Source organism: Micropterus dolomieu, linkage group LG17 (genome assembly GCF_021292245.1).
Source record: "Micropterus dolomieu isolate WLL.071019.BEF.003 ecotype Adirondacks linkage group LG17, ASM2129224v1, whole genome shotgun sequence".
Taxonomy (NCBI): domain Eukaryota; kingdom Metazoa; phylum Chordata; class Actinopteri; order Centrarchiformes; family Centrarchidae; genus Micropterus; species Micropterus dolomieu.
The window spans coordinates 35212894-35234436 of record NC_060166.1 but is presented as its reverse complement, the minus strand read 5'-3'; the positions used below and the strand labels follow the sequence as shown (position 1 = coordinate 35234436).

General features: G+C 38.6%; 1 protein-coding gene across 1 annotated transcript in view; it reads left to right on the top strand.

The window, feature by feature from the left end:
- Positions 1 to 3616: 3616 nt before the first annotated feature.
- The window catches only part of myo7aa (myosin VIIAa), a 54569-nt gene continuing 36642 nt past the window's right edge, over positions 3617 to 21543 (top strand). Inside the window, exons 1-16 of the mRNA XM_046074067.1 lie at positions 3617 to 3721; positions 6511 to 6624; positions 8191 to 8343; positions 11557 to 11741; positions 12215 to 12336; positions 12626 to 12768; positions 13581 to 13694; positions 13878 to 13946; positions 14090 to 14174; positions 14772 to 14848; positions 15731 to 15850; positions 16452 to 16594; positions 16749 to 16959; positions 17466 to 17601; positions 17885 to 17991; positions 20978 to 21115. Coding sequence (XP_045930023.1) covers positions 3617 to 3721; positions 6511 to 6624; positions 8191 to 8343; positions 11557 to 11741; positions 12215 to 12336; positions 12626 to 12768; positions 13581 to 13694; positions 13878 to 13946; positions 14090 to 14174; positions 14772 to 14848; positions 15731 to 15850; positions 16452 to 16594; positions 16749 to 16959; positions 17466 to 17601; positions 17885 to 17991; positions 20978 to 21115 — 2022 coding nt within the window. The remainder of the gene's footprint in view (positions 3722 to 6510; positions 6625 to 8190; positions 8344 to 11556; positions 11742 to 12214; positions 12337 to 12625; positions 12769 to 13580; positions 13695 to 13877; positions 13947 to 14089; positions 14175 to 14771; positions 14849 to 15730; positions 15851 to 16451; positions 16595 to 16748; positions 16960 to 17465; positions 17602 to 17884; positions 17992 to 20977; positions 21116 to 21543) is intronic.

Below are 21543 nucleotides of genomic sequence, written 5' to 3'. Positions count from 1 at the left end.
GGTGAACTAAAATGTCAGAAAACCAACAGACACTAAAGACTGGTGTTTCAACATACTGAGAAGAATGGTTTTGCGTTTGCAGTGTGTTCTCGCAAAACACTCTCGAAAAGATGGACAAAATGTACTCAAACCAGACAGTATGCCTAAATAAGGTAAAGGCTACATACTGACACTATTCGCCCACAATGCAATTCACAGAGAAGTAAGAGCACAAACTTTGTGAAGACTAATTGGTAGTAGCTTTCCAAAGTTGCAGTTTAATTGACATCCGATGTCACACGAATTGCATCATTTCCTGTGAGTATAAAATGTATGTAAACTATATTTTCTATATTCTTTATTTACTACCTACTGAAACAGTATACTATGATGATTATGTAGTGCATTGACCTACTGTATAGAATTAGTATGTATGAAACTTGATTTGTGACAGTTTTGAAATACACAATGCCATATTTTGTTGTTAAATGTGAAAGACTTCTTGCACAGCGTCATAATTTGGTTGATTAAGTTAAGTTAAGTTAAATAAATGTACCATTTTCTGGCCTAAGTTAGGGTGAGGGAGTTACAGACGATGGATGGATAGATGAATTTACAGAAAGATGGTATTTAAATAATATAGCTGGTGTTTTTCTATATTTTCTTATTGTCAGTAAATCCCAGTTCCTATCTTCAGCCTCACACTGATCCACATGTGGTGCTCTAGTGAGTATTTGGTTAAGCAGGACAGTATATGTGGTACTGAGTCAAAGTAAACTACAGTGTGGATGGTTAAAAACTAGAAATGTTAATAGTTTTTTTGACAACAATGGTGCTCCATGGGGGTTTGGTCTTTTCATGGGATGTTTGTTGACATATGAAATGTCAACAGATTTATCCTTTAACTTTAGCTAACAGTAGCTAATTATGTTTTGAATAGTTCTGTTTGTTTTTATGTTTCACATTCAGATCGTGACGTATCCCACACTGTCTTCTCACCTCCAATAAGATCTGATTGTGTCACTAACTTTCATTCATCGCACATCCGTACATGTACTTTAAGAGACAACTCTCCAAAGAAATGAAGAATGTGTGGATGAAGGAGGGAGGAAAAGGGTGAAGGAAAAGAAAGACAGACAGGAGAAGAAATATAAAAGAGGAGACAAAAAGAAAAACAAGTCCTCTGTGTTAAATAATTCAACATGTGGCTTCTGATAGTTTGCCGTTGGCCCTGCTCGCTCCTGTTTACTCCGTCACAGGCTGTGTGTGTGCGACAGGTGTTCAGTGGTGTAATGTTCAGGTGGCTCAGTTTGCCAGACGGAGTATTTACTTAATTAAACTGACATATATGTAACACACACTCAAACAACCATTCATCACACTCTCACACATACCACAGAGTCACTTCTCACATCTCGTGCTACACTTAGTGTTATTCTGATCTTTCTCTCTTCTTACAGAGCGGGAAGAAGCAAAGAAAAAGACAGAGCTAAAGCTAAATGCTAAGAGCAGCAGGCTGAAATCCTCACAGTGACAATGCTTGCATGGTAAAATGTTAGCATTTTCTCTGTTAGTTAAGAGTGTAGTTTTGCAGGTATTTTGTCGCAAACCAAAATATGGGAGAAGATGAAAGTTTGATCAGATAATGGTGCTAGATTAAATGTCATTGATTAAAGGGATCGATGTGATTACAGTTTATCTGCTGGGGACCATGCATGTGTGAACCAAATTTCACGACAATCCATACAACACAACAAAAAAACAAAAAACACAAATGTCAACATGCTGGTGGCGCTGAGGGAAAACATAGAGGATTATTTAAATCAGCAGGATTGATCTTCTGGAAACCGAACGTCTTTAAACAATTTCATGATCATCTATCTAATAGTTGTCGAGATATTCAGTCTGAAACTCAGTGGCTGACCAACAGACATTGCTGTCCATAGATCCATACCACTATGGCTACAAATGTGTGAGTGGAGGAGTAGAAACACAGTAGTAATTAGACAGAGTAAGAACAAGTAAGTAACATTAATTTGCAGCTCCGAAAGACAACATTATGATTTGAATGGGCTTGAGTTGAGTTAACCTGATTTCTCTTAGAACAAATGTTGTTAGGAATTTGCCTTGGTGAGCTATAGAGCAGGACAGACACGACAACGTTTAACACAGCACACAGCGAGTGGTTGCCTCTGAGACCATCGCCAGTCAACATGAATCAGTGGCAGCAGAATTGTGTAATTAAGGGAAGTCAGATACCTATAAAATCAGCTCTCCTTACCGCTGCCGCCAACCTCGATGCTTCGCTCGCCGTCTGAAAGCACCTTTACAATGTCGTCCTGCCAAAAGGGGCCTCAGACAAGAAAATCCTCATTGGAAAAGAATTACAAGAAAACATATTTCATAACGTAGTTTGAAGAACTTGTTGCATGTGCATTCCCCTCGGAGGATGAGCCCTTTCCATTTCCATAATTTAACTAGGCAACACAAGGTTATAAAACTTTAGTCTTTTTACATCATTTTGTTTTGAATTATTCCACGGTGCAAACAATGGTCAGACAATCATTGAGTTATGAGGTCCTACTTAGTAACTTGTGTATCACTTGGGGTGCACAAAAATAGCAACTAATAATTAAGTAATGAGTAATTAATGAGTCAAATTACATTACAACAACAGGTTCAGAGGTAATCAGAAGCGACTCCTGAAGAAAGTGATCATTATTCCGATACACAGAAATTTATTAATTAGTTATTACCTAATGATTCATCAATATAGTATCTCCCAGTCTGTCCTCTAGTAACTCATCATAGTCTTGAGGTCGTTTTTGATTCGTAACTACATCTTTGTGTACCTTATTGTAAAGTGTTACCATTAATATTAGTATTAGTAGTATTCTTTTATTGTCCTTAATGTTTCACAGCCAGGAAATAAAGCAGGTTGTCCTGCATAGCCTGCAGAATTTACATTGCTGGAAGAGCCTGAAGTGTACTTATCTGCACAGAAATCCTACACCATAGGACGCACCTGAGGAGGAAGTGACGTCTTGTTGTCATAGGCAACAGGAGATGTTGTGGGGGGGGACTGGGTTAACAAAGTGTGAGTGTGATAGAGAATGAGAGAGAGAGAGAGCAGGAGGGTTGTCCCAAAATGTTACCGCTGTGAAAACTTGGCTGGACTTTATCACTTTGTTATTATTCAGAGTGGTCAAGAAATATACAGAGAGACGGGCCAGGAGGTCAAAAACCAGGATGTTTGACCCTGTAAGACCTTAAGACGTCTAATATTGGACCTGTTTTTTTTTTACATCATCTTTTGGCATCGCTTAAAGGGCATTTCAGCTGTTTTTTAGATGAACCCAGGGAAGAGAAATAGAGGTGACCGTGATCTGCTGGAAGTGAACTTGTTGAACCACGAACAGCTACTGTACACGTGTTATTTGATCTTTTACGTGGATATTTGAAAAGTGTCCACCCGTGTGTGTAAAGATACAGAGGAAACTGAAATTATACAAAGATCAGATCAATTTACACCCCTTTCCACCTGTACTGGTGGATATTTTTTTTCTCACTGTGTGGAATAGAAGACTGCAACCATCAGATATTATTGTCAGTGTGAGTTTATGCTGTGCATGTGAAGATGTACAAGCGTCGGGAATATGTGGAACTCTATGAGAAGGATCTGGCCAAATGGTCGCTTCTACGCAACGTCAACACTGTGATGAAACACAGCACACTGCTGCCGGTACGCAACTGTGTGTCTTTGTGTGTGTGTGTGAGAGAGAGAGAGAGAGAAAGAGAGAGAAAGTGTTTTAAGTTTCATTACTTATAATTGTCTTAATTCTGTGGGTTTTGTTTAACCTGTCTGTGTTCCCTTGTTTCATGCATCAAATATAGCCTTGTGTGTGTGTGTGTGTGTGTGTGTGTGTGTGTGCCTTGTTGCACGTTATTAAAGAAAACAATTTCTAACCTTTGGAAAATTTACTTACTCGCTTTCTTACCAAGAGCTTGACATTATCGATATTGTTCTTACATCTGTCCATTAAATATAAGGTTTTAGTGTTAGCTTAGCTTAGCACAAAGACTGCAAACAGTGGGAAACAGCTAGCTTGGCCCTGCACAAAGTAACAAAATCCACCTACCATGACTTCTAAGGTTGTATTCAGACTGACTTTAGCTCTGTGTGGAAAAAAACAGCCCATAAAATATGTGCAAGCGCACATTCCTGATAGATTATTTTGTAACTTCAACAGCGCATTTGTGCTGTTTACCTTGCAGTTAAAGTGTTTGCCTTTGCGATAACTTTGTAGAGTAGTGAAATCCTGTTGTGCAGTGTTCTGGTATCTGATAAGCCTTCAAAGTCATGGATCTGTTCAAATTGGACTTCCTGGATTCCTTAAATTCTACTACAATCAGAAATAAAAATTTTACTTTTTTACTGCACTGTTGATGCCTTACTAGTTATTTTGCACATCCAGATCAATAATATAAAGTTCAACCAAAAAATAAATGTGATGTATAATTATTGGTTGGATAAGATGAGATAAGGGGGTAAAGTCACAAGCTAGTGATAATTTAATTAAAATTAGCCCCATGTTCAGCTTCAGCCCTGAAGTGATTATAATGCATGCAATTATAATCCAATAATAGAAATTACATTATTCTGAATAGGACCATTCTGCATAATTTATACTTTTGGTACATTAAAGGTTGATGCTAATACTTCTGTACTTTTACTTCTTGCTCACCACTAACTAAAAACAAATTCCCCCACAGACTCTTGTGGTGTTTTAACTGAATGCCCATCAAAGCTCATTAATTGATATTTTATACTTAATTTGCTTGTATGTAAGCCTAAGTATAAAAATAACTAATTTACAGGGGGGTATATGCTGTTTCTCGGCTAAAAGCAGTGGTTTCCTAGAATCTTCCTGAAGAAAGCAAACAAGCTCTGTATTTAGCCTTACTTTGCCAGATTTGTGTGAAAGATTGATTGAAGTGTTTTCGTTTGTTGTTCGTTAGCAGCGTAAACATTTAAAGGCATGTTCAACAAAAGGTAAACACAGCATAAACAGGAGCTGTGTGTTTAGCCATTTTTTAAGTAGATGTTTGAGAGAATATGGATCATTGTGAGCACACATTTGGATGGATGAGAAATGCGTTATGCTGCAGGAGTGATGTGAGAGATATCTTCATACCTTGTGGTGACTTAGCCCCCATCTGTACCGCTCATGCATTACTACAGTATTATATACAAGTCACACAAAGCCACGGAGCTAATGATCAAATTCTTCGAAAAATACATTTCTGGCGAGCTTTAGAAAACCCAGAAGGTCTCTTAACAAAACTTACCGCTGTTCCTCACAGACTTTCCATGCAGCTGTCATCAATACATTGCATCCACTGCACGATAAAAAGAAGAAGGATTTAAACTTGTTTCTCAAGTTGCACCTGTATTTCCTGTCACAACATATGTACTGTTTTTTATACAAGTAGATATTAATGTAATAATTTTTTTATGAAAATATTCAAATGTTGGATCAGTACAGACAAATATAACAGATTTTTCTTTAGAATTTTAATTCACGTATAAATTAAGCAAAGACGTGTATATAGGATAAGGAAACTTGGGGAAAAAAACAAGGTTGTGGATGCAGAACAGCAGCATCTGGTATTTCAAAGCTTGCTAATCTGCAACTTGAATATAATGGTAACACATGAAAGCAACATGTGAGCATTATAACTACCTGCATCCAGAAGGGAGAAAAACAGACACTTTTCAGATGGAGAAGGTCTGACACGCAAAAGGTTGACAGGAAAGTATTTCTTTAATGCCTCCATGGCATTCATTCACCCATCTGTACTAATCCTTCTTTCCCCTCCTACATAACGACTGTCTGCTGGTTAGATGTCCCTGTCCACATCGACAAATTCCTGGTACATATTTTGTATATATGTTGTTCCTTTCATGAAGCTTCCAGTCCAGGCTGGACTGTCTTGCCTGAGTGAGGAGATCATTTGGGGTGAATTTCACCTTTTTCAGACTGCACCATTTAAAAATAATGTTCTAACCCTGCTGAGTCTTAATGTAACAGCTTCAAAAAACACAGTAACAAAAGTAAATGCCAGCCCCACTGTAGAGAAAAATGACATGAGGCCTTATTTCACCCACAATCGGATTTTGGTTAAAAAGGTTCACATGTCAACAGACTGCAGTTAGCCTGGTCTAGGTGCAGTGTGAAAATGGTGATGATTTAATTATTTAAACAGAGAAACATGAATTCTAATAATCGTGGGTCTGATCAACTCACAAATCTTCAAATCATAAAGTTATAAATCACGTTTTTTGGAGATGCTATCATAAAGACATGCTTCCTTTCTGGCTCTAATTATCACTCTGATTTCTCATGTGATCATATCCTTATTGCTGTTTTACTGCCCCTGATTTAAAATTGTGATTCTTTCGCTGACGTTGATTTGACTACATTATAATCCTAATCCTGGTTTTGGCTTTAATTCTTGGTTTCTTTCCAGGGCGACTATGTCTGGTTGGACTTGAAGAGCGGTCGGGAGTTTGAGGTGCCGATCGGCGCAGTGGTCAAACTCTGTGACTCAGGACAGATCCAGGTGTTGGATGATGAAGGAAATGTAAGTGCTAAAACACTTAAGTAAGTTTATGTTGTGGGGACCATCCTTTTCCTGTGTTCCTATGGTCCAATAGTTTGCAACGTGGATTGGGACTAGGTGGTCTTTGTTTCTTGACCAGACTATCTGGATTGTTTTTGTGTTCAGTGTCTTGTCCAAGAGCACTTGACATGTGAACCAACCCTATAATTAACAATCGACCTAGCTGCAGCACTTAGCATGGTAGCTTCTTTGGTGTGTGATTGTGTGTGACTGGGTGAACAAAATAGTGGTCGAACCCGACATGGGTTTTTCAATGACCGATGAGTGATATTTAGAGAGCAGGATTTAAAATGCAGATATCAAAACAAAGAAAAGTAAAGTAGTGAGCTTTCAGCTTGTATAACAGTGTAAATTTGCTGTCCTCCTCAAAATAACACATCACACAGCCGTTAATGTCTAAACCGCTGGCAACAAAAGTGAGGACACCCCTGAGGGAAAATGTCCAAATTGGGCCCAAAGAGTCAATATTTTGTGTGGCCACCATTATTTTCCAGCACTGCCTTAACCCAGAAATGTGAGATACTGTCCAAAATCTCAATTTACTGCTCACTGTAGCATAAGCTACTGGTTATCTATTATAAAAGGCAAAGTAAATGATTGATTGAGTTTTCTTGAGCCGTTGTTGACTTGCCTGGATGCAGCGTGTGGGAGAAGTAGATAAATAAAAGCAGGACAAGCGATCAAACGCCACAGCGAAGTGGCGTTTGACCCCGCGGGGTTGCTCTTTCCCCCGGTGATCAGACAGGGAGACAAACGCTCCACGAGGCGCTCTATGGAGAGTAACCATGGCTACGGCTTCTGTGTGCCACACAGCTGTAGCCTATTTAACTTTAGTAAAAATTATAGGCTACATAACTTTACCTGATAGGCCTTCATCTAGTTTTGCAGGGATGCTCCACCAGGAGAAATCCCTCCTGTTTTTGTCCTGATAACTATTTAGTTAAACAGTAATAGATTGTGTGAACTCACAAACAGCGAGGATCAGTCTCTCTTCCAATGATTTGTGCTGCGCGTTCAGACAATTCAACTTTGACGGCGGGTGTGTGCGTGAGGCGAGCACTGCCGCGACACTTCACTTCACTCTAACATCAACACTTAGAACATGTTTATGCTGCTCCCTGATAAAATAAAAATGTTTTGGTTTTATATTTGATTTGATTACATTAATGTTTAAGTTGAGATTTACAAGAAATATTTTATTTCTACTGTGTAAAGGGAATACTAAAAAGCACCTTATTTGTTTAATAATGTGTTTGCAAACCACATGTTGTTGGACTTTAGTGTATATAACAGTACATTTAAATTAAAAGTGTGCAACGCACTACTTTAAAATTCATTATTCAATTTTGCACATAATTATGCGATTAATCGCAAGAAAATCATGCAATTAATCGTGATAAAAAAATTGTAATTGTTGCCCAACACTATCCAACATAAATGCAAAGTGAATGTCGAAACAATAACACTGTTATTTGCCATTTTGTCCTGATTCTCCTCTACAACCCATAACATCTCCTCCTCTTCCAGGAGCACTGGATCTCACCGCAGAATGCCACCAACATCAAGCCTATGCATCCCACCTCCATACACGGTGTGGAAGACATGATCCGCCTGGGAGACCTCAACGAAGCTGGCATCCTCCGCAACCTGCTCATCAGATACAGAGAAAAACTCATATATGTGAGTATTACTGCAGTACTGTTCTTATACAACTGCCGCAAACTGATACTAATATAACGTACTGTGCAAATACAACCTGCTCATCAAATACAGGGAAACCATAAAATAACACCATTCCAAGGTGTTAACATGCAGTCAACAAACAGTATCTCAGAAATGACATCTGATCACCATTGTTTTCAACCTGTTGGGGACAGGCACCCTTTTCCACGAAAAACACCTAAAATAACAAACCTAAAATGAATCAGGAATAACTCCTCAACCATTTGGCCTAGAAGCATAATTCTGGTCTCCTTTGAAAAGTCAGAAGCTAAGGAATATAAATCCATTAACATATTTATTTTACCATTACAGTTTATATGACATTTTCATCCTTGCCTGGTAAAAAAAAAAGCTATATATTATAATACTATAAACCATCAAAACCATCACAAGAAATCTTACGATGCAACTGAATATTTTCTAATACACCTAGAATGCAATTGTAACTGTAAATTTGATGAAAATAAACTAAAATACAACACATTTTCAAAATACCAGGCGAAAGTCCATATCAATGGATTTGGCTTGAGCAGACCTTTTATTAGGTAACCATGTATCTATGTATGTGGCATCTATGTATCTCCAACGGGTCGGCCACAAAGTGGCTAAAAAAGACTGTGTGTTACAAAGCAGCATGTTTCCTCTCTGCAGAAAAAGACTGGAGAAGGCAGGCAGCTCCCTACGCAATAATGAAGATGGTGCCCGCTGAGACTTAACAAAATAGGCGGATTTTTGGATTTAAAATGGCAAAAATTAAAATATTCAGTCAGCAGTTTTGACCACAGCCCGGCTTGTTTTCAACAATTATTCTATTCTTACTAGCACATCTAGTAAGTTCACAGGTGATAATTATATAAAAATCTGTCCAAATTGTACAGATTGCATTTTATATACTCATAATTGTTTATTTAATTTTCTCTAATTCGGACACAGGTCAGGTAATACTCAAACAGCTCATGTCACCAGAAGGATTTTAATTGAACATATGTTCCTTCATTGCTAGTTTTATTTCCCACTTAGCCGGCTTATTTATTTGCACTCTGCTACTCATTTAGCTATATCTGTCAAGGCAGTACAAGAAGTCAATTAAGATGATAAAAGTACTGATACATTGCTAACTATTTAATGGTTTCTTAAAATAGTAAGGACTTATCTTAGTCCATTCATAATTAGCACCACACCAACATTGCTGCTACATTATTTGTGTTTTCTTTACTTTTAGATTTTTATGCCTTTATTCAGGGCTTACATATTAACTCACAGATCCAACCTCAGACATCTGATCATGGCTGTTGTTCTGCTCTCATATCAACTTCTTTGTTCTTTATTCTCTCTCTCTTGCTCTACTTGCTGTCCTCCTTCCTCGCTCCCTCTTCCTGTTTCCTCTGAAGACAAACTGTGGTGGCAGGGTAAGGAAAGAGATCCAGCCTCACCTGAAAATAATGCACTTAACCTTTAATTCAACACCTGCACGGCCTCAGAAACAACAACATGCAGTATATTTTGCTATTCAAATGTATCTGTGAGCTGCATGTATGTTGCACGTTTTAAATGTTTCATGTTAGCATTGTTTTTTCTTGTAAACTTGAAATTGAAACGAAATTGTGGGCTTCATTGCAAAATGTTACAAATGATTACAGTACATTAGTAAAGAAAGCCAGTAGGGTTTTATTTAGTCAGACTCAGTGTCACAGGTATGATGGACATCTTATTATGGAATGAAACTCATTTTTCATTTTGTTTTGCTCTGCATGAACATTGTATCTACTTTTTTGTGATAATTTACTGCTGTGACACACACTTTCAAAAATACAGCACGTCGTGACTGACAGACACAACTAAATGGGCAGTGAGGGGAAAAGAGGTACTTTAGCTGGAGCTTTGGAGGTGTCACGTTTCTGCAGGACAATTCGAAATACTTAATGGGACTGATTCCTGGTTGGCTGTAACCGAGCTCAGCGATGCAGCCTGGTGGCATGCTGATTTGTTACCAACATGGCCGTCTGTTCTCCAGTGGCGAACACATTGTCATCCTTTACATCTGAGCTACGAGACCTGCGTCAACTCATCTTCCCTCCACCAGCCCCATAACTTTATACACTTCTAAAAAGCTGGTAAACAGACCACTCTTGGCCCAGAAAACCGCTGAAAAGAGTTTGATCTATAGTATATCTAGATGTTCCTGTAAGATGTTAACATTGTTACATAGGGAGAAGTAATGCACCATGTGTACTGGGCATTTAGCTGATGCTAATTTTTAGCCCCTGTCCCTAGGGAGGTTTTCAAATCAAGGTCAAAACAACTAAAAAAACAACAATAAATGAATGAAACTGATTCAGTCTGAAAGCAATGAAACAGATAGTGTGCATGTGTATATGCATGTGTCTATGTGTGTATGAATATTACATTCCTGTGTATGCATTGACATATATGTACTATAGTGTGTGTTACTGCCATTTTTACTCAAAATGAGTGTTTGACCCATCTGTTATATTCAAACTGGCCTGTTGTGGGAGGTCAGTTACACGGATCAAAATTTTCCACATACAGGTGCACTGACTGTCAGGAAGTGGTGGAAAGTAACAAGTACATTTACTCAAGTACTGTTTTTAAATACACTTTAAAGGTACTTGTATTTTACTTGAGCATTCCGGTTTTATGCTTTACTACCCAAACGTCTACCCCAGTACATTTCATACGTAAATGTACTTTGTACTCCACTGTATTTATCTGACAGCTGTAGTTACTAGTTACTTTGCAATTTTTCTGAATGCTTTTCAAACAAAACACATGATAATGGTTTTATCTCATGAATAGTGCATGTGTATATCAGGCTGAAACATTGTACTGCAATGAAAAATGAGGTTAACATTATTTATAAAGTTGCTCAAAACTTGATAAAGTAGTTGGAAAGCTCCACCACGGCTAAATGCAACAAAAATGCCACTCACACAGTAGTGAATGAGTGACAATAATCAGTGATAATATGTATGTATGTACGGTTTATGCTCCTTTCTGAAGATTACATACTAAAAAATCTGGTTGGTGGAAACAATCTTTTGTGTGATTTTTTCCATTCTTTGTGGGTTATTGCTAGTCCTCAGGTCTGTCCCAAAATTGTAGGCTAACAGCAGTTTAAGTTATCGGTTTATCCTGTCCATCTGTGTGCAGACATACACTGGCTCCATCCTGGTGGCCGTAAACCCTTATCAGCTGCTGCCCATCTACACGGCCGACCAGATCCGCCTCTACACCAACAAGAAGATCGGTGAAATGCCGCCCCACATCTTTGCCATTGCTGACAACTGTTACTTCAACATGCAGAGGAACAACCGTGACCAGTGCTGTATCATCAGGTAGGAAAGAGTTCAGACTGCAGGTGGCTCGACCCAAAATCTCCAACATGTGAGAATTGAGCAATTTAGAGCAGACGTTCGCAGTCTTTGTATGCTGTCAAATAGTTTGGTTTATGATCAAGTGCCTGCAAAACTGGTGGACCGATTAAGAAAAAACCTGGGGCTAGGGATAAACATCACATGTTCTTTATGTATCAACCAAAATGTGTCTGAAGTACTGAAAGTCAGTCCAGAGTGCTTGTTCTGACCAAATATTGTTTAATTAGATATTTATTTTTTAATATATATTTTTACCACATTTAGATATTTCCTGATTCCTCATTTGTAAGACATGACATTTATAAGTTACGGTGATTTTTTTAATTTGTTGTATGTTAGGAAAAATGTGTTGAATACAAGAATACAATTTTATCACAAATTCACCACTGCATATCATAAATACTGTGTGTGTGTGTGGGGGGGGGACTAAATAGTGGTGAGTCCGGAGCAGGAAAGACAGAAAGCACCAAACTGATCCTTCAGTTCCTGGCAGCCATCAGTGGTCAACACTCCTGGATAGAACAGCAGGTCCTGGAGGCCAACCCTATACTAGAGGGTAGGAACACAAACACACACACACAATCTATATACGTACTTGAATATACAAACAAATAAACATGAAATAAGATTTTAGTATTTGGATCATCAGGGTATTACCCTCGTGTAGATTAAAACAGATCTGTGATTAATGTTTAGGTTTTGGTGAAAATGTTCTTCTCACATGTGAAACCTCATGAAAACACACTAATATGTACAGAAGTACACGCATACAGCTGGGTTCATATACACTTATCCATGCATCAATGTGACGTTATTCCCACTGGTTTCTGTTGTTTCTTTTTCAGCCTTTGGCAACGCTAAAACAATCCGCAATGACAACTCGTCTCGTTTTGGCAAATACATCGACATCCATTTCAACAAGAGAGGAGCCATAGAGGGAGCCAAGATAGAGCAGTACCTGCTGGAGAAATCCAGAGTCTGTCGACAGGTACGGCACAAACTGATGACACCTGTCCACCTGCTCAAACTATAAACTCTTCAGGATTGTCTCAGCGATTAACTGTGACTGTGACACTTATGATTGTTGATGATCTGTTTGTTGTCTGACATTTAAATAATTAAGAAATACATTCTGATAAAATAAACAACTTTTTCCAGCTTATTTTTCTGTTTAAATCTTGAACCTATAGTGTAATCACTGTGGGCTTGGTGATGTCAGGCCACCAAACAAAACAACAAACAAAATGATTTCCTCTTGTTCAGTTTTTCATTTCATGACAGGATAGAATTTAACATGCAAACATTAGCACATTAAAGTTAACGAATGCTATAGTTTGTGTGCTAACCATTGCACACTTTAAAATAAACTCTTCATGGATTTCTATAATCTTTCTGCAGGGTATAAATGAGGCGGTTTTAGCTCTTTAGTGTTCAAATAAAGTTTGAAATATGATTCAAGGATGCAGTAGTAACATGACATTATTATAACATAGCTATTTTATTTTTATTTTGCTTATGTCACCATATTATATCATTACATAATAATATCACATTACATTGTGATTGTTGTATTTCTGCTATTGTCTTATATACTTTATTATTTTTAACTTATATTCATACCAAAACTTCTGTTACCACAGTTATGTATTGTCTATTTTGCTTTTTTAAATGTCATCTCTCTAATTTATTCATTTTATTTGAATTCAAATAATTATTTATGTGTTTTCTGTGAGTTTGCGGTTTTATTTGATGTAATGATGCAACATCTGTGTATTTTTCTTCTTTCCTCCCTCCCTGCAGGCCTACGATGAGAGGAACTACCACATCTTCTATTGCATGCTGAAGGGCATGACTGCAGATGAGAAGAAGAAACTCGGGCTGAGCAAGGCCACCGACTACACCTACCTGACCATAGTGAGTAACGTTTCACCATCAGTCTCACATAAGCTGACAAAACACAGACGATGTGATAAGAAGTTGAGATACTTTCAATACCTATAGTACAAGTATGAAAACAGAAAGGTTTCCTGGGATGTAAAACCTCCGCTGTTAATGTCAGTTGTCAACAGCGGCTCCTTTCACTGTGTTTCTCTGCAGGGTAACTGCACAGTGTGTGATGGCCGAGACGACATGAAAGAATACTCCAACATCCGCTCTGCAATGAAGGTATTGATTAAACACCCTGACTGTAGTACAGAAAAGAGACATTAGTTCCAGGTGTGTTTAACTTCACACAGTAGCTACTTAAAGATTTTGATAAAATAAAACTTAAAGGTGATACATTTTGTTTCCTTTGCTATGTTCTGCAGGTACTAATGTTCACAGACAAGGAGAACTGGGAGATTTCTAAACTGCTGGCTGCTATTTTACACATGGGAAACCTCAGATATGAGGGTAAAGTAAAATACCTATTAATATTGTTCCTAATATCCAGCCACCACAGTTCACGTGAGCGAAGATCTGAGTTAATAAAAATGTGACACCTTCAATTATTGCCGTGCTCTCAAAGTATTGTAGTGCAAAGCAGGGTTGTTGGGGTTTTTTACAGGCTGCCCTACCTTAATGTTGGAGATTGTGTGCAGCCTTAAATGAATACTTTGAGACACTACTGAGGAGTGGAAAAAGTCTCGATGATTGATTAAAAAAAATTTATTCTGTAATTGAATTTACAGTTAATATTTTCCTAAAACGACTCTGAACATACGCCAAAATTAAAATAGTAAATTGCATATTCTCTTTGTAGAAATCTTCAGAAAGTATCAGGTTTCTGCAACTGAAACAACGCAGAGGTTTATAATGCATTTCTAGTTTTTGTTATACTACCATTATTGTGGAAAACAGATGAGATTTTAGCATAATTTGTTATTTGCTTGAAAGATTTTAATGTCTTGTTGTTGTTGTTTCTCCAGAGTCCCTTATTTTGCACATTCCAACATCTTCTACATTTAAATATGTTTGTATTTTCATCTCTCTTGACCTTTGACCCTGCAGCTCGTACCTACGACAACCTGGATGCCTGTGAGGTTGTCCGCAGCCCTCACCTCACCACCGCTGCTAAACTGCTGGAGGTGACACACACACACACACACACACACAATAAACACACATGCTAATCTGTTACAGTAAAGGCAGGTTCCTCCATGTGAGCTACAGCGTGATAAAGGACGGGTTATGATGCAATGGGCCCCAATGGGCACAGACTCATAAAAGGTTCCTACGCTTACCTACCAGCCCTCCTCTCCCACCTGAATCACTCCAGGAAATTTTGCATTCTGCACCTGAACATTAGTATTTTGTTCACGCAGCAGGAGACGAGAGGTTATTTAAATCCTGTCCACAGATGATCCACACTGCCACTATTCTTTACAAGTATACTAAATACTATAGGTAGAATACTAAAAATAAAAAGACACCATCGAAGGAAACCTGTGGTGAAGGTTTTAACATATTTGAACTGCAGGATGCACTGTGGCGGGCGGCGCAGTGGTGCAATGGTTAGCACTGTCGCCTCACAGTAAGAAGGTCATCGGTTTGAACCCAGGTCGGCCTTTCTGTGTGGTTTTTACCAGGGTGCTCCGGCTTCCTCCCACCGTCCAAAGACATGCGGACTAGGTTAATTGGTGGCTCTAAATTGTCCTTAGGTGTGCGTGTGTGACTGGTTGTCTGTCTATGTGTGGCCCTGCGATGGACTGGCGACCTGTCCTGGGCGTACCCCGCCTTTCGCCCGATGACAGCTGGGATTGGCTCCAGCCCCCCTGCAACCCTGTAATCTATCCTTCGCTCTGATCACTTTAATAACATGCTAATCAAATCTTCAGAAAGCAGTTAGGTCTACTTAGTTTTAATAGCTAACCTTCTGATAAAAGCTTTTTGTGAACTTTTACAATAATAAATAACTGAAGCTTGTATTTGGAGGAGATGAAACAGAGCCTGTGTTTGTGTGTGTTCAGGTGGATGGTAAGGATCTGATGAACTGTCTGACCAGCCGAACTCTGATCACCAGAGGAGAGACCGTCTCCACCCCACTCAGCATGGAACAAGCTCTGGATGTACGAGACGCTTTTGTTAAGGTACAACACTTAATTATTAAAGCTGTATTTTCATTAATATTATAAAATACATTTTCAAAGGTGCCCTGTGGAGTTTTCTTCTAAACAAACTAAAGTTATGTTTATATTCAGTGTTACTCACCAAGACACATGGTGTGTGTCCTTAAGCTCTGACAAATGTGTTTAAGGCATTTTCTCCCTCATAAAACACCTTCCTGCTTTCTTACATCCATGTCTGCTGGCACCTTTTTGCGCGCATTATCGCAGCCTGCAGATCAGTGGAATAGTGTCAAACCATTGGTAGTAATGTGAATCGTGTCACCTGCATGTTGGCAGTGGCTCAGCTGGTTGTCCACTGATCACAGGGTTGGAAGTGTCCTCAGGTAAGAGACGGAACCCCAAATTGGTCAGGCCGACACCTTGACTGGTAGCTCGCTGCCATCGGTGTGTGAATTTGGTGAATGAGAGGCAAAAAAAGTCCACCATGGTAAATGACAAGACAAGCAAAACAGGGGCCGACTCCATAATGCTACTAGGGGTCAACACCTCTGCAGGGGACCTTTAAAGTGTTGAATTGTGATTTGACTTGTGTGTGTGCTTGCATGTTTGTGTGTGTGTTTAGGGAATTTACGGCCGTTTGTTTGTGTGGATCGTGGAGAAGATCAATGCAGCCATTTACAAGCCTGCGAGCTCAATTCCCAAAGGTCTGAGACGCTCTATCGGACTTCTGGACATCTTCGGGTTTGAGAACTTCACTGTCAACAGGTACAACACACACACATACAGTAGCCAGTATATATTATATACAATATACAATTTAATATGTTATCTTACACTGAAGCTTCTTGAAGAGCATCATCTGACAGTGAAACTCTTTTGTGATGATTTTCTCGTCACTTTCTCACCCTCCTTCCTGCAGCTTTGAGCAGCTGTGCATCAACTTCGCCAACGAGAACCTGCAGCAGTTCTTCGTCCGTCATGTCTTCAAGCTGGAGCAGGAGGAGTACAACCTGGAGCACATCAACTGGCAGCACATCGAGTTCACTGACAACCAGGACGCTCTGGACATGATCGCCATCAAACCCATGAACATCATCTCGCTCATCGACGAGGAGAGCAAGTTCCCCAAGGTACATAGGCTCAGATGGTGGATTTAAATTCAAATTTAAGTCGCTTTTGGACAAAAGTGTCTGCCAAATGAGTAAATGTAAATGTTTTCAGAGAGAAGGCTGTAAAAATTCACAGTACACGACAGTCAGACACAGTTAGAGACGAGCTGGTGAACATGGTGGAGCATTTAGCAGCTAAAGAGCCAGATATTTCTCTCAGGATGTGGTGGAGACCAAAAACGGAGCTAACAGAGAGAGAATATTGGATTCACATTCATCAGGTGACACAAACACGACTCCACATGAATGATCATGTTGCTCTGTAACTGCTGGATGTGTAAATAAACAACTGTTTATGAAAAAACAAGTCCATCAACTTGAAAGGTGATAATATGTCAGTGTTACTTTCATGAGCTGTTTCTGCTTAACACAACAGCAAAAAGAAAAAGCCAAGTTTCCGGAGGATTTAAATACACAAACAAATGCATGTGAGAAATTGTTTCTGCCGGTCTTTGTGTGTCCTGCAGGGCACGGACACCACCATGCTGAACAAGCTGAACTTTCAGCACAAACTCAACACATACTACATCCCTCCAAAGAACACGCACGAGACTCAGTTTGGCATCCAGCACTTTGCTGGAGTGGTTTACTACGAAACAAGAGGTGAGGGTCGCTTCATCACACCAGAACTCAAATGTTCCTCTAACGCTGTATGAACATATTAATATGTGAAAGATAGTTAATGAAGCCAGTTCGATGTGCTTCCTTCTGTTATTACTGCACATGTTCAGAGAAGAAAATGACACGGTGACTGTTCTGTTGGATGTTTGCAAATGTAGTTAAAGATTTTTTTTATAAATAACCGCATGCCTCTGTAGTGTGTGTTGATCTTTTTGTTTGTTATGTGCACACTGTAACACACAGTGTTTGTGTGTGTTTCCTGCAGGCTTCCTCGAGAAGAACAGGGACACTTTATACGGTGACATTATCCAGCTGGTTCACTCCTCCAAGAACAAGTTCATCAAACAAATCTTCCAGGCTGATGTCGCTATGGTAAGGGACACACACACAAACACACACACACACACACACACACACCTATCTATCTATCTATCTATGTTTATTATAATTAGACTGATTTAACGTTGCACTGGCACGTGTTAAAGCTCGTATCAATTGTCATATTGGGATAAGATGAAAGTGAAATAAGATTTAGTGTAAATTGAATAAAAGTCTATGTTGTCCTGAATCTGAAATGGCCTGGGGCCAGAAGACCACTTTGAATGAGGGTCACATACACACAGCAGCCACAGAAATGGTTTATAGCTTAAAACTAGTGATGTTACACTCTAAGCAGACTCCTCAACACCGTAGAGCTTTCAAAGCAGACGTGCTGATGGTGTTTCAATAAATTAGTTTTATCTGCTTCAGTTAGTGTTGTAGTACTCGAGACTCTTAAGACCACTTTTTGATGGTCTTGGTCTCGGGATTTTATTTCAAGACCAGTCAAGACCATAACTTTGGGAATAAATTGCTTTTGCATTGTCTGATTTATTTGTTAACATCCTAACGTTGATGGAAAATGTATTGCTTTGAAAGCAACCAATAACCCTAATTAAACATGTGTGGTTCCCGTGAACGTCCTCCCTCCCCGCGATGGTAAGCATGGAAAAGATGCTTACATTTATTTCAGCTCTTAGTGTTTGTATGTGGATGTTTTAATGGGAATGTGGATCTTCCCGATCAATTTAAGAAGTACCTATGATCTTGTTCCACATTTTATCGTGTGTCATGTAATGTGGAGAACTGGTCTTGTTTATGACTCGGTCTCGCCCTCCCTCGGTCTTGGTCTCGACTTAGTCTCAGCCCCTAAAAGTCTTGGTCTTGTCTCGGTCTCGATAAACTCTGGTCTTGGCCTAGACTTGTCTCGGTTTGGGCGGTCTTGACTACAACACTAGCTTCAGTATATAATTTTTATTAGTATTTTATTTCATTTTATTTTTGCATTATTTTTAATTGTCTGATTTTCCAGTATTTGTATGTGTTTTTAATTTACATTTAATAATACCACACACAGTGATGGCAAATTGTGAATGTTTCAGTTTGGACCACAGGTTTATTTTGGAAGAATTGACTTCCAAATTGACTTGAGCTCCTAACTTTGACCACTAGAGTGCAGCAAATACTCGAAATAAACGAAATGATGACATGTAACCTTAGGATCATCTCCACACCAGAAAATTATATTTAAAATAACTGTTTATCAGCAAATCTTACTTAAATACTTATGTAACTTGTGTAATTTGCAATAATTACACTAATAGGGACATGTATGGATTTACATTAATAAAGATTAATATCTAAACACACTCGAGTCAACCCTGAACTTCACTTGTGTAAAGACAGACACAAACACCATGCAAAGGTTTCTGGCGAAAACCTTCAAAATAAAGCAACCAACACTGGGACAGAGTAGGAAAGAGACACATTAACGTTGGCTTGACGTTTGTTTACAATAATTTTAGTAGCTACACTTTGAAATTTAGTCCCTGCTTATGAACAATAAATAATTCCAGTCTTGACAAAGTTCCCTTGTGCTCAGGTTAATGTTAAACATCGCAGAGATTACAATTATATGATTACGGGTCAGGTACAGGTGAGGAGGAGAAACACCAATCAGGTCACGTAATTTAACGGTAACAGAATCCGGTGTAACACCTACAACGCTGACGCAGTGATCAGTTGTTGGTCAATAAATTGCCTCAGTTCTCAAGTTAACTACTCGCGAAATCAAATATCTTGTTTCGTATTTCTTCAGGTGTTAAATACACACATACATTACGTAAATAAGGCAGCGGTGATGAAGGTAGTCTAGCTGTTTCTAGTGGTTGTGCTAAGTTAGGCTAAGCTAGGCTAAGCTAGGCTAAACACGTCAGTAACGTTAAGGTAACTTTAGCGCCATGAAACTCGGTCACCTTTTTGCCCGGTAAGTGTTAAATAAGTCTCTTCTTGGACTGACAAAAGCAGATATTTGAGATAAAAGATTTAAGACATGGCTACCGACTAACAATTATTTTTATTATCGATTTGTCTGCCCATTATTTTCTGGATCAATGTCTATAAAATGGCAACAAATTGTAAAAAAAAAAAAAAAAAAAAATGTTTTCAAATAGTTTGTTTTATTTGACCCACACTCCAAAAGCCTAAAGATGTCAAATATATAACTTACAAGATCAAGAAAAGCATCAAATCCTCACATTTCAGAAGCTGGAAGCAGCACACGTTTTGGCATTTTGCTAAAAAAAAATTGTTGCTGGTAAAATTTTGTGTTTGATTGACAGAAATAACTAATTGCATGTAATTAAGCTACCTAATTTAACATTAATTACAAAATAAATGTTACTGAAATCTGTTACATTTACTGGGAAAATGTGTATTAAGTTAGTTACTTATGAAAATGCTATTGATTACATGAGGGGTTACATCTGAATATTTTCTGTAAAAAGCTAGGCTATATGTTGATTAATATAAATTTTGTTGCTTTGAATGTTTTTCATGTCCACAGTGTTTTCCTTTGCTTTGATGCCATTCTGATGCTTATAAAAGGTTCTTATGTTTAAATTTGCAGCGCCGCCTCTCAAGCTGTCTTTTGAAAAAGGTTGAAATTGTTTTTTTTAGAAATTAGAAAAGTAATCAAAAAGTTATTAATGTAAAAAAGTTACATTACTTTGATAAAGTAAATTACAAAGGTTACAATATTATTACATTTTAAATAGGGCAACTTATTGCATTAAATTTCCAGAGTGACCTTCCCAACACTGCTAGTCGATTAATCGACTTATAATTGCAGCTCCAACATCTGGACATAGTTTCTACTCTGGCTTCACTTTTAATAACTCTGAACCTGAGATGTCAGCCAGACAAAGACTTTATATTTAGAGACAGAAAGAGGAAAAAGGTTAGTGTCAGCACTCAGGAAGAGAAAAGGGAGTCGTCATTGTTTCTGACCCTTTCTAAGCTGTTTTGTGTGTGTGTTTAGGGGGCAGAGACCAGGAAGCGTTCGCCCACTCTCAGCAGTCAGTTTAAGAGATCTCTGGAGCTGCTGATGAGAACTCTGAGCGTCTGTCAGCCTTTCTTCGTTCGCTGCATCAAACCCAACGAATACAAGAAGCCCATGGTGAGTGTCTGCTCCACTGTGTTTAAACAGAATATGACGTAACAGAATAAGTTTACTTTTTAGGGGATCCAGTTATCCAGTTACCCGTAGACTGACGCTGCAGCAAGCAAAAAAGTTTCTGGTATTTAAAATTGAGAGTTATGTGGGGCAGATAATGCAAACACATGTAAAAGCAGAGTTTTAATTCTGAAGTAACTTAATGCACAGTGTGAACTCTGCTGCAGAGGAGGGTTTTATTAGGTTGAATGTCAAGTCATTAATTCTTATGTCAGGGCAGTCAGTCTGGAATGTCACAACAACGCACTGTGAGCCAAACTCACAGGGACAGTAATGGTATTTAAGGGCTTGTTCGGACCCACGTTTGTGTTAAAGCTGTTTTTGATTATGTGTTTAATTCCTCTGCATGTTGTACCTCTTTGAAGGGAAAG